Source organism: Lynx rufus, unplaced genomic scaffold (assembly GCF_022079265.1).
Source record: "Lynx rufus isolate CCGP_SWC_20201006 ecotype Redwood Valley unplaced genomic scaffold, mLynRuf1.p SCAF_9, whole genome shotgun sequence".
Taxonomy (NCBI): Eukaryota; Metazoa; Chordata; class Mammalia; order Carnivora; family Felidae; genus Lynx; species Lynx rufus.
In genome coordinates, this window is record NW_025814897.1 from 66,696,531 (window position 1) to 66,710,982 (window position 14,452).

The 14,452-nt window shown below is 34.6% G+C and overlaps 1 protein-coding gene across 2 annotated transcripts in view; it reads right to left on the reverse strand.

Moving 5' to 3' along the window:
- The window catches only part of SBF2 (SET binding factor 2), a 489,861-nt gene that overhangs the window by 176,087 nt on the left and 299,322 nt on the right, over nucleotides 1–14,452 (reverse strand). For both annotated transcript variants that reach the window (XM_047070360.1, XM_047070361.1), the window contains exons 15-16: nucleotides 9,487–9,596; nucleotides 7,689–7,838 (exon numbers count right to left, since the gene is read on the reverse strand). In XM_047070360.1, coding sequence (XP_046926316.1) covers nucleotides 7,689–7,838; nucleotides 9,487–9,596 — 260 coding nt within the window. The remainder of the gene's footprint in view (nucleotides 1–7,688; nucleotides 7,839–9,486; nucleotides 9,597–14,452) is intronic.

A 14,452-nucleotide genomic window follows, 5' to 3' on the forward strand; every position in this document is an offset into this window, starting at 1 on the left:
TAACCTATGGATATCCTCATTGCCTAAATTGGGGCTGCATTATTCCAGAAAGGATTTACAATGGATTCTTCCGGAGGTGAGGGTGAGGGGCATGTTACTGAATAGATTATTCCTCTTTTAGTGTCCTAGCCTAATGCAAAACTCTCAGGTTCAAACAACCCTCCTTATGGAGGCCAATGCTTAATTGTGCTCACAAATTTAGTTTTCCCTATTTGTCCTTTTTTTGAAAACAGAAGAAGGGCCTATTGAAAATTTCCTTTTCTTCTTAGAAAAAACAATGTACCAAAATCACATGGGTATTTAAAATTCTTTTTTTTACAATTTTCTAAGATCTATTTCTTTTTTTTTTTTATATGAAGTTTATTGACAAATTGGTTTCCATACAACACCCAGTGCTCATCCCAAAAGGTGCCCTCCTCAATACCCATCACCCACCCGCCCCTCCCTCCCACCCCCCATCAACCCTCAGTTTGTTCTCAGTTTTTAACAGTCTCTTATGCTTTGGCTCTCTCCCACTCTAACCTCTTTTTTTTTTTTTTTTCCTTCCCCTCCCCCATGGAATACTAGGTGGCAATGAGAAAAAATGAAATATGGCCTTTTGTAGCAACGTGGATGGAACTGGAGAGTGTGATGCTAAGTGAAATAAGCCATACAGAGAAAGACAGATACCATATGGTTTCACTCTTATGTGGATCCTGAGAAACTTAATAAGATCTATTTCTACTATATTAGTGGGAGGGCTCCTCGTAGCATGCAGCTGTTTGATACTGAAAATGGAGGACCTCACTGGGCTTTTATTTAAAAAAATTTTTTTTAATGCTTATTTATTTTTGAGAGAGAGAGACAGAATATGAGCGAGGGAGGGGCAGTGAGAGAGGGAGACAAAGAATCCGAAGCAGGCTCCAGGCTCTGAGCCATCAGCACAGAGCCTGACGTGGGGCTTGAACTCATGAACTGTGAGATCATGACCTAAGCTGAAGTTGGACACTCAACCAACTGAGCCACCTAGGTACTCCCCTCACTGGGCTTTTAAATTATAACTTATTGTTAAAAAATTTTAGCTATGATCTTGACACATATAAAGTTTTAATCATGTATCTGCTAAAATGAAGAGTTAAGGTCATGACAGTTTTGGAGAGATTTATAGTAATCTTAGTTATTAAAAAAACCCCAAATACAATTAGTTATTTGAAATGAGATGATAAATAGAAATAATCTATAACCTTTATGAACTTTTCCTTTAAAAAATTTCCTTGGCATTGAAAGAACCTAATAAATAAAATAATCCCCTGCAGTACTCATGTTCCACTTAATTTTCCCTTGAGGAAGGGGAAAGACAGAATAACTTCAAAATCACGAAAAGCAAAAATTTAAAGTTTTTGCATTGCTAGCTAAAAATTAGTTCATTTAGTTAAGGATTCTTTCTTAAAATACTGACACAGATGTCTGGCCCCTCTGCCTTGAAATTCTACGCTTTTGTCAAAAATGTTCAGAATGTCATGTTAAATCCCCACAAGTAACATTGTTGTAACAAGAATATAAATACTAATAAATCCCAAGTTAGTAATAAATAACCCATTAAAATAAGACTGTCACATGTGAGCTCATTTATATCTGAGAAGAGCCTCTATATAATGTTAAACAACAGCGTGTGCTGGAATAAGGACAGGATCTATTTTTATCTATTCATGAAATACTGAATTATAAAATAGTAAGTGCCATAGTCCCGGTGTATTTGAAAACAGGAAAAAAAATTGCCCATGCCTTTTTCTCCCCAGAAATGTGATTATTCAAATGAAAAAGGGAAATATTCATAGCCTGAGGGTACCTGGCTATTCTATAAATGCCTAATTGGTATATGCTAAAATTAAGTTGAAGAAAGCCTTAAAACTTAGTTCCTCAGTTAATAAGCAGCACATAAATGGGGGAAAAGCTCTATAAAATAGTTTTTGTACTTTTATCAGCAATCATAGGGTATCAAGAGATTACCTAACTTTAGGGCTTCTAGAGACCTTCACGTATTAATCAAATTCCTTTGTTCTCTACAATGATAGTATCAAAGTAACTGCAGCAAAGTAACAAAAGATATGGCCTTTTTTAGGTCAAATTTACTGTGTTTTATTCTTTTCATAAAGGTGTTCAATGATTTCCTTCCTACCAAAATGAGAATCTTTTTTAAAATTATAAAATACATGCTTGCCATGTTTTACATAATTTAACTGTGCCTGTCTCTGTGTGTGTCTAATCCATAAGCCACAAATAACTATTGTTTAGGACTTACTACAAATATCTTTATATATATATATGTATATATATATATATGTGTGTGTGTGTTTATATATATGTATATATATACACACACACACACATATATATATATATATATATGTGTGTGTGTGTGTGTGTACTTTTAGGTCAAAAATAGAATTACATTAACTTTATGTAATTTCCCACCTACCAACATATATATAATGGAAGGTTTTCCATATGAGCACATGTTATAGATCTACCTCTTTTTATTTAGTAGCTGATCACTATTCTAAATAGTTGTACATAATTAATCAATATCCGAATGGTAAACATTTAGGTTGCTTTTTTAAAAAATGTTTATTTAGTTTTGAGACAGAGAGAGGCAGAGCTTGAGCAGGGGAGGGGCAGAGAAAGGGAGACACAGAATCTGAAACAGGCTCCAGCCTCTGAGCTATTAACACAGAGCCTGATGTGGGGCTCGAACTCATGAACCATGAGATCATGACCTGAGCTGAAGTCGGATGCTTAACTGACTGAGTCACCCAGGCACCCCTAGGTTGCTTTTAATTGTTGCCATTATAAACCATTATAGCTAGTTTATTATACTTTAAAGTACGAATGTATTCCAGTAAAGATAAATTCTCTCTGATCTCATCAATTTGCTTAAATAAGCTACAAAGTGCTTGTTATAAGATTTCATTTTGATGGTAAATTTTAAATTAGAATTTCTTTTTTAAAATTTTTATTTATTTTTGAAGGAGAGAGAGAGAGAGAGAAAGAGAGAGAGAGAGAGAGAGAGAGAGAACATGAGCAGGGGAGGGACATAGAGAGAGGGAGACACAGTATTCAAAGCAGGCTCCAGGATCTGAGCTGTCAGCACAGAGCCCAATGCAGGGCTCGAACTCACGAGCTGTGAGATCATGACTTGAGCTGAAGTTGGACTCTTACCTGACTGAGCCACCCAGGCACCCCTTAAATTAGAATTTCTGAGAAAGATATCCTTTGAAATGGATTTGAAGAGAAAAATATGCCCTGTAGAAAAGCCCAATAGCAGTACCCTAAGATATTAATGTGTATAAGTTATAAGGTTATAAAGAATAATGACACAATGAACACTCATACAACTGGTTTAAGAAATAGAATATTACCTTTACCATCAAAGATCTCTATGTTCATCTGCCTTTCCTCTCTAACCTTTGAGGTAACTTTCTTCAATATTTTGTTTATTATTCCCTTGATTTCCTTTTTTCCCAGTTTTATCGAGGTATAATGGACAAATAAAATTGTAGTGTACAATGTAATGATTTAATATATATATGTATATAGCCTTGCTTTTCTTTATAGTTTTACCATATACATGTTGTATCCCTAATTTGCATATTTCTAAATAATACATTACATGCTTTGACTTTTATACTAATGGAATCATATTGTAATTGAATTGCCTTTTTATTTTTGTGCAAAATTATCTTAAGATTCGTCCACATTGTTCCTTGTAGCTACAATTCATTTTCTCTACTAAAAAATATTCTAACATAAAAAGGGGCGCCTGGCAAGCGTCAGTTAAGTGTCTGACTTTGGCTCAGCTCATGATCTCACAGCTCATGGGTTCAAGTCCTGTGTCAGGCTCTGTGCTAACAGCTCAGAGCCTGGGGCCTGCTTTGGATTCTGTGTCTTCCTCCCTCCCTGCCCCACCCCTGTTTGCATTCTGTCTCTGTCTCTCAAAAATAAATGTTAAAAAAATTTTTTTTAAAACCCCATAATTTATTTATTCATTCTACTGCTGGTTGGCATATTAGTTCCTTTGTTTTCTGCTATTTCAAACAATGCTTCTATGAACATTTTTGTGCATGCCTCTTGGTGTATATGGGTAAGAGCTCATCTGAGAGTGGAATCACTGGGTCAGAGAATATGTTCATATTCAGCTTTACACATAAATGACAAATTATCTTATTTCTTAGTATCTTATATCTTACTAAATTTTCTAAAGGAGTTATATACTATTTTATATTCTAACCAGCAAAGTTTAAAACTTCCGTTTGTTCCATAATTTCACCAATATTTGATAATATGATTTTTTAATTATTCCAAAATAGTGAATGTAAAAGGCTATAGCATTATGGTTTAAATTGACACTCTCCAATTATTGACATAGGTCCTTTATTTCTAGATAATCTTTCTATACACCTACTGACCAAGTGGGTTTCCTTTTTACTGAGATACTTTTTTTAAGTCTCTTGCCCATTAAAAATTTGTCTTTTTCTTATTGATTTGTAGGAGTTTTTATTTTATTTATTTTATTTTAGAGAGAGAGTGAGCATGAGCAGGTGAGAGGGGCAGAGAGAGGGAGAGAACCTTAAGCAGGCTCCATGCTCCGCAACATGGAGCTTGATCCCATGACCCTGGGATAATGACGTGAGCCAAAATCAAGTTGGATGCTCAACCAACTGAGCCACCAAGGTGCCCCACTTGTAGAAGTTTTTATAATCTGAGCACTAATCTGTTGGCAGTTATATTCTTTGCAAACATCTCTCACCCTGAGGTATGCATTCACTCTATGGTATTTTTTTGATGAAGAAAAGTTCTTAAGTTGAATGTAGTCACATTTATCAATCTTTTATTTTAAGATCAGGATGATTTGTAACTGGTTTAACAAATCTGTCCCTACCCCAGAGTCATAAGGATATCTCTTTTAAGGACTGTTCGGAAAATTAGATAGCCTGGCTTTTCATATTTAAGTCTTTAATCCACGTGAAAATGTTTTTAGTGCATAGTGTGGTACACATACATTAGTGAAGTTGTGTACATTTTCACCTAATTGTCCCGGCACTATTATTGAATTTTTCATCATTTTGTCACTGATCTGAAATGCCCTTTTTTTTTTTTTTTTTTTGAGAGAGAGTAAAAGTGTATTTGTGAGCAGGGGTGGAGCAGTGGGAGAGGGAGAGAGAATCTTAAGCAGGCTCCAAGCCAAGTGCAGAGCCTGACATGGGGCTCAATCTCACAACCCTGAGATCATGACTTGAGCCGAAATCAAGAGTCAGATGCTTAACCCACTGAGCCACACTGGCTCCCTTGAAATGCCAGTTTTGTCATAAGTCACATTTCCATATATGTGTACTTCTGTTTATTATCTGTTATCATCTGTTATGAACATTCTGTTCTAGGGGTCAATCTAACTACTATATAGTGTCTTAATTACTACAATCTTAAACTAGTCAAACATTATTTTAAGTTTTATTGAAGTATAATTGATAAATAAAATCATAAAATATTTAAAGTATACATCATGATGACTTGATATATACATACATCATTAAAGGACTCCCATATTTACCTGTTTTATTGTTTTTGTTTGGTGCAAATATTTAAGTTCCACTTTCTTAGCAAATTTTGAGTATATAATACAGTTTTATCAATTACAGTCACCACATTTTACATTAGATCCTGAGGCCTTGGCCTTATAATAGCTAAAAGTTTGCACCTCTTACCAACTTCTTACTATTTTCCCTACCCCTCAGGCCCTGGCAACCACTTTTCTACTCTTTGTTTCTAAGAGTTAGACTTTTTTTTTTTTTTTTTTAAGATTCTACCTATCAGAGATAACATGCAGTATTTGTTTTTGTCTGTCTGGCTTATTTCACTTATCATGATGCCTTCAATGTCTATCCATGTTATCACAAATGGCAGGATTTCCTTTTTTCTCATGGGTGAATAATTCCATTGCTTATACATAACACATCTTTTTCTATTCATCTGTTGATAGACACTTAGATTGTTTTCATATCTTGGCTATTGTTAAAAATGCTTCATTGAACATGTGGGTACAGACACTTCTTCAATATCCTGTTTTCCTTTGGATATACTCAGAAATGGGACTGTTGGATCATATGTTTTAGTTTTAATTTTATGTTTTTCATAGTAGCTGTATCAATTTACATTATTACCAACAGTACACAAGGGTTCCCTTTTCTCCACATCCTCTCAACACTTGTTATCTTTTATCTTTTTTGATAATAGCATTCTAACAAATGTGAGGTGATATCTCATGGTGATTTTGATTCCTATTTCCCTGATGATTAGTGATGTTGAACACATTTTCAGGTGCCTTCTGTACATTTGTATGTCTTATTTTAATTGTTTATTTATTTTGGTATGTCTTCTTTTAAACAAATTTTTGATCTGACAGGACCAATTCCAAAGTTGCTGTTGTTTTTAGGAGTGTGTTGGTAACTGTTGTTTATTTATTTAATTTTTAGAGAGAGAAAGCACACAAGCAGGAGAGAGGGGCAGAGGGAGAGAAAGAGCGAGAAAGAGAGAGAGAGAGAGAGAGAGAGAGGAGAGGGAGAGAAAGAGAAAGAGAGAGAGAGGAGAGAGAGAGAAAAATGCAGAGCAGACTCCATGCTCAGCATGAAGCCCCACACAGGGCTTGATTCCTCAACTCTGGGATTATGACCTGAGCCAAAATCAAGAGAATGCTCAACTGACTAAGCCACCCAGGTGCCTCAGGGGTGTGTTGGTAATTCTTAGGTTTTTTTTCTCTTCTAGCTTGGATTCTGATAGAAATTGCATTGCCTCTATTGATTATTTTGGGGAGACTGCTATCTTTATCTTCTAATCCATGGACATGGTATATCTTCCATTTAATTAGGCCTTCTTTCATCCATAAATTTTATTATTAATTATACCTGGTAATTCTCATCTTCCAGTGTAACAGAATTTAATATGCATTTTGTTTAGTTTCTCTAGAGTCCCACAGATAGTCTTTGAATTTTTAATATTTAATAACATTTTTCTCCTTGTTCAAAAAGTTTGAAAAAAGAAAGTTTGAGAAATAATTTTTGTATCACCTGTAAAGAATATAATGCCAATGTAATAAATTATCTAACAAGTGAGACAGGATGGGGTAAGCAGATTATTTGCTTCTCTTAAATTGGTATCACTATTTTGTGGGAAGTTTATTTCTGTAATATAATATATATTTTTTGAAGCCAAATGGAAGCATGTTTTGCCTTTATATGCATAGTGTTTAGCAAATACTTTATTGAGTAATTCATTTATAATTTGGATTATCCATCATTCATTACCCTCTACCTTAATAGCACAACCAAAACCTGACAATGGCATGAATAATTAAGTAGTAATTATTAAGTAATCTGACATTAAGTAATATAAAAATGAATGTTTTAAAGATGACTTTTCATTTTCAGAAAGCTTCCTTAGAGAACAAGTAATACAACCTACTATTTTTCAAGAGAAAATAAAAATGTTTATGCCAAGTAATAAGCGTTTCTGTCCAAAATGGTATGGATATTGGTTCTTCATCTTATTCACTGTGGAAGGCTCAAGAACTTGACATATCAGTAATTACAGAATCTCCTGGGAAAATAAAAAGTAGTCTTAAATATTAGGAATAATCTAAAAGAACTAAAAATTACCTGTAGAGTACAGTTCATCATCCTTATTATGTAGTCAAACTGTTGGTGGTCTAATATAGCCCTGTTTTGCTGGACATGCAAACCCAGCTCATCAGTGAGACACTGTCTTGCTGCCTTTCCTTTAAGGGCTCTCAATGCAGCTGGAAGGGTCTGAGGACAAGAGAGGCAGAAGTGAACAAAAGGAATCAATGCAAAAAAGTACTTTCAATCACACTAAAAATTCAAGTGCACCTTATAAACATTTAACAAAGTTATTAGAATTAAACTTCTAGCTTCTAGAAGAGTTGATTTGTTATTAAGAACAACTATACATAAATATATGGGTTAACAGTTAATTTTATTTGTAAGCCAGCATGAAAAAGAAATAGAACTGATTCATGTGATAAGTTAAAAAACAAAAAACAAAAAAACATTAACTTCACCTAAAAAAAAAAAAACTCAACAAAACTTTGGTTACCAAAACACTCATGACACTTAGACACCTCTTTTAATAACTGGCCACATCTTCATGGCAAGAATAGAAGGAAAAATTTAATGAAAATAAACACAGGTGACTTTATACCTTTAAACTGGTTATTTAATCAGTTCTTGTAATCACAAGTCAGTTTTAATTTATGACTAGAAAATTCTAAATCTCCCTTCCTCATTTCAATATAATAAAGGACTCAGATCAACAAATAGAAATGTCCAGATTTATGTATTAAAACTCTTTCATTTCATCACCCAGAAGAATGTCTCTTCCAGTTTATGAGAGCCTAGTTAATGTATTTTATATAAAATAGTAATAAGCTTATTTAACTTTGAAAACCTAAAAAATACAGAACAAAGGAGCAACTAAGAAGGAAGGGAAGAAGTCTGAGAGAAAGAGGGCACAGTATTATTATAGGCAGGCACAAGAAATAGGATGGAAACCTAAAGCAAGAGAAGCAAAAGGAAGTCTGTGATACTTCAAGCATAAGAGAAAATGGAAACCAAAAAAAGTCAAAACCTAGAAAGGCTTGGGGTCATTTACTATAAGGGTAAAAATGTTACTCTTTTCACGCTTTAGCCTCCTGTAATAGATGTTCAGAGCTATAATGAGTCACTAAGAAAAGATTACGTTACATTTAGCATGTTTTATTTAAAAAGTCAAGAAAATGTGTTTTTTTAAAACACTGTTTTCAATAGCACCTCTTATGTTTATTCCAATAACATTATTATACTGGGAACACTGTAAACACTATGATTTTTTTAAGTTTATTTTTGAAAGAGAGAGAGAGAGAGAGACGGAGGCAGAGAGCCAGGGAGACACAGAATCTGAAGCAGGCTCCAGGTTTTGAGCTGTCAGCATGGAACATGACATAGGGCTTGAGCTCACAAACTATATCATGACCTGAGCTGAAGTCAGATGCTTAACTGACTGAGCGACCCATGAGCCTCAAGAAAATGCGCTTTAATAAGACCCATTTAAATTGAATACCACTGTTTCTATAATTCATTACTTATTCTTACTAGATTCTTTGCAATAAATAAAATTATACTTAAAATGTTAAATTTCTAAGTAAAATAGGATTTAGTGAACAATGTTTAAAAGTTTGAGGAAAAAAATGACTATTAGTATTTCTCTGGTAGCCACATAACTAGGCTTGGCTAAGATTTTAAATCTTAGACTTGATTCACTTAAAATGATCAAAATGATCAAAGGACACTCAATAAAGACAAGAGATGGAATTAGAGGAGAGGTCATTTGGCAAGCTACACATGTAAATCTGAAAGGGAAATGATGGATGCTTACTTGGGAAAGATGGAATTTTATTACCTTTTCAGTCTCCAACGTTTTATTTTCAAATATGAAAGAGATGCAATTTCTAACAACTTCCAATCTCTGTGCACTGTTGAAAACTGTTGTCACCTTATCCATTATGGAGACTAATAGAGGAATATAAAGACAACACAAACAAATTAAACCTCTTTGGCAACTACAAAAGCAAGAGGAATATTAGTATTTACAGTTTACATGACTATAACTATTTACATGATCAACATTTAGAATTTATTCTTTTCCCTGGTTACATGGCATTGGAGGTATTCCATTTTATTACTCTGATTACATATTTAGGTTTTGAAGTGTCAGGCTAGTCAAAGGCTTATAGAGGATAATATCACAGGATAGCTTCCAAAGATAAACTGAACTATTATGCAAATTAATTGATACTGCACAGTACAATTGTATAAGCAAAAGTAAATATCTATTTTTTTAAGTTTATTTATTTTGAGAGCGTGCCAATGGGGGAGGGGCAGAGAGGGAGGGAGAAAGAGAATCCTAGGCAGGCTCCATGCAGCCAGTGCACAGAGCCTGACGCAGCAATTGAACCCACACCAAATGCCCCAATTTTTAACTTGAATTGTAAACAAACTGATAAAGTTTGGGGTACAGTATCATGAAAAAAGTAGCTAACATTTATATATGAGAGGACTACTAACAAAAAAAGAAGCTGATATTTCTAAGATATTACCAAAGGAAAACCACATATGACAAAAAAATCAGATTCTACAAATCTGAGTAGAGGGGAACTGAAAAGACACCACACAAAAAGAGAAATCATTATGGCCCAACAATTACTATATGAACTTGGGAGTAACTTTTTACTCCTATGAACTACGTACCAGTCACCTTTACCATAAGATTGAATAATTCTAGTCTAATACACTGGAAACCATCAAAACCCCAGAGGAGAAAGCAGGGAACAACAACCTCTTTGATCTCAGCCGCAGCAATTTCTTGCTTGACACATCTCCAAATGCAAGGGGATTAAAAGCAAAAATGAACTACTGGGACCTCATCAAGATAAAAATCTTCTGCACTGCAAAGGGAACAATTGACAAAACCAAAAGGCAACTGACAGAACGGGAAAAGATATTTGCAAATAACATATTGGATAAAGGGTTAGTATCCAAAATGTATAAAGAACTTACCAAACTCAACACCTAAAAAACAAATAATCCAGTGAAGAAATGGGCAGAAGATATGAATAGACACTTTTCCAAAGAAGACATCCAGATGGCCAACAGACACATTAAAATATGCTCAATGTCACTCATCATCAGGGAAATACAAATCAAAACCACGCTGAGATACTACCTCATGCCAGTCAGAGTGGCTAAAATGAACAACTCAGGAAACTACAGATTCTGGCGAGGATGTAGAGAAATGGGAGCCCTCTTGTACTGTTGGTGGGAATGCAAACTGGTGCAGCCACTCTGGAAAACAGTGCAGAGGTTCCTCGAAACGTTAAAAATAGAACTACCCTATGACCCAGCAATAGCACTACTAGGAATTTATCCGAGGGATACAGGAGTGCTGATGCATAGGGGTACCTGTACCCCAATGTTTATAGCAGCACTATCAACAATAGCCAAATTATGGAAAGAGCCTAAATGTTCATCAACTGTTGAATGGATAAAGAAGATGTGGTTTATATATACAATGGAATACCACTTGGCAATGAGAAAGAATGAAATCATGCCATTTGCAGCAATGTGGATGGAACTGGAAGGTATTATGCTGAGTGAAATAAGTCAGTCAGAGAAGGGCAGATACCATGTTTTCACTCATGTGGAACTTGAGAAACTTAACAGAAGACCGGGGAAAGGGAAGGGAGAAAAATAATTACAGAGAGGGAGGGAGGCAAACCATAAGAGACTCTTAAATACAGAGAACAAACTAAGGGTGGATTGGGGGGTTGGGGAGAGGGGAAAATGGGTTATGGACATTGAGGAGGGCATTTGTTGGGATGAGCACTGGGTGTTGTATATAAGCGATGAACCATGGGAATCTACCCCAAAAACCAAGAGCACACTTTACACACTGTATGTTAACCATTTTGACAATAAATTATATTTTAAAAAAATCCAGTCTAATACATAGGCTAAAATTACTTAAACTAAATTTACCTTATGAAAAGAATATTAGAAGGATATAAACCAAAGTAGTATTAGTTAAGAATGTTAATTTCACAAAGTACTGTATCATTGGTACAAATGATGTAGTATCAATCATTCTTAAGCCAAAAAGAAAGACCCCTTATATATATTTTTTTATTTATTTGAGTGTAGTTAGTTTCCAGTGTACAATTTAGTGATTTGACAAGTTTATACATTATGCTTTGTTTCCAAGTGTAGCTACCATCTGTTCCATTACACTGCTATTACAATACCAAAGACTGCATTCCTTATGCTGTGCCTCTTATTCCTGTGACTTATTCATTCCAAAACTGGAAGCCTGTATCTCCTGTTCCCATTCACCTATTTTTCCCAACTCTCCCCACTTCCCTGGCAACCATCAGTTTGTTCTCTACATTTATAGGTCTGATATGGTTTTTTGTTTAAGTGTCCTTATATTTTATGGTTGCTCTTGGAATCTAAAGGCATAATCCCTTTACTTCCCCTCATACTTAAGAAGAAAGACTATCGTATCTTACTTATTAGCATCCCTTTCATTTCATCAATACAAAATCTTTTATCTTTCAAATCATTTTTTAAACTTTTTTTTGCAATAATTTTAAGCTCACCAAAAGTTACAAAATAGTATGGAGAAGATTCATGCACTCCTCAGTCAGCTTTTCCCATTGGTGACATCTTGCCTAACTAGAGTGTATTATCAGAATCAGGAAATCAATTGGCGCCATATAATAGACAATAAAACTCAAATTTTACTAGTTTTTTTTTCAATTCATTTTTAATCATATGACACTGATATTCTTCATGACCATGATGGTTAAATAGATTATTACACATGACTCTTCTATGAAATGCTCATTCTTAATTGTGTGCTCTGGTGCTTCCCACACATGTAGGTCAGTGGAATAGACTGAAATAGAAATTGTTAAGTAGGAAACTTCTTAGAGTCTCCAAATAATACCACATACTTTATTGAGCAACATCTTTAAGCTGTGTTTATAAACTTTTAATTCTAAAATCTCTTCAGCAACATTTTAAATTTTCTTTAGGACAAGCCATTAAAACATCCCACGTTTTCTGATAATAAGTCTGTTACCATGTGGGAATTATTGTTTTCCTTTGAGACTATGACTTAGTTCACTCAGAGAAGAAAGCTCTTCACTTGGAGTTACTGATACTTCAGACTGGCCAACCCCCTAGTTGTGGCGTTCTAATACTAGCTTTCTAACGTCTGATGACAACTCTGGTTTGTGGGCACTTGATTCCCAGGGCTTCCTTTCTAAGGCTTTGGCTTACCAATGCTAGTTCTGGCTCCCCTGAGGAATAGCTCGAAACTAATTAACCTCTCACAATGTGAATGCCTCCTAAGGTGACAGCAATTTTACACTCATGAAATGAGTATCATGTAAAATGAAACTTTCATACTGTTTAATTTTAGTACAAGGGAAATTCCGACTCTTATCAACTCAAATGAACCAGAAAGTTGGACAGAGGCCCCTGCATTCATTCATTCGTTCATTCATTCAGATTTTACATGCAGGGCCAAATACTGAGTCATGTGTACCTCTCTCACTGATTACAGTGATATACTCCACATGCATCTAAAGAATGAATTTGATGTGGATTAAAAATGAAGAAAGTAAAGAGATCAAATGAGGATAATATTGAGACAGTTAAGGCTACAATTAAAGCAAATTAAACTTTATCAAACTTCATGTGGGTATTTAAAGAAAGAACTTGGTGTGCCTGGGTGGCTCAGTCAGTAAAGTGTCTGACTTTGGCTCAGGTCATGGTCTCACAGTGTGTGAGTTAGAGCCCTGCATCAGGCTTTCCGCTCTGAGCTCGGAGCCCACTTCCAATCCTCTGTCTCCCTCTCTCTCTGTCCCTACCCCACTTGTGCTTTTTCTTTCCCTCTCTCTCAAAAATAAATAAACATTAAAGAAAGAACTCAACTAGCTTATGATTATTAAAATAACCTGACTAATCCCTTCAAAAGATAATTACTCACCCTAATGTGTCTACCTTCTCCCTCTTCTTCTCTATGTGAAAGTTCAATCAACACTTGAGTAAAAGGTATTCTTAGGAAAATAATGGCAAATTAACATTACTAAATAAATAAATAATAAAAGTAGCATTAATATTACTATATATGTAATATAACATTAATGTTAACAATGTGTAATTATTAAGCTTACTATGTAAATATACAATGACTATACGGTTATTCATTGATAATAAAACCACACTTACTTCCAGGTATGATAGAACAGTCTGTAGCAAACTAAAATTCCTACAGGAACAATTATAAAAGTCAGATAAAATGCAAAACGATCTATTTAAATGTAACAGATTGCTACAGAAGCACGAGGACTAGAGGACCTAAAATTCCAGAGAAGGAGAAAAAAGTTGGAGAGGTGAGTTAACACACACATCCAAATTTTCCCTAGGCGATCTACCAATTTTGGGTACAGATAGAAGACTACTGAGAATCCAGGCTTGAATCTGGCATATGGCTAGGTTGACCAAAAGTTTCTGGTGAAAGCTGAACTGACAAAAGTAGATGTGTGTCATGGTCTGCAGGTAAACCTCTAAAAGATCAATAAGCAAATGTATAAATAAAAAGTTAACAGAGATAAATTATGGAATAAGAAAAATAGTTTAGTAATCCAAAAGAAAGCAAGAAAGCAGGGGAAACATAAAACAGGAAGATTAAACAGAAAAAAAACAACCAGTAAACTACATTAAGGCCATTACTATATCAGTAATTATATTTACATAAAGATAAATAGTATATTAAGTAATATAAGTAATATACTAAGATAGAC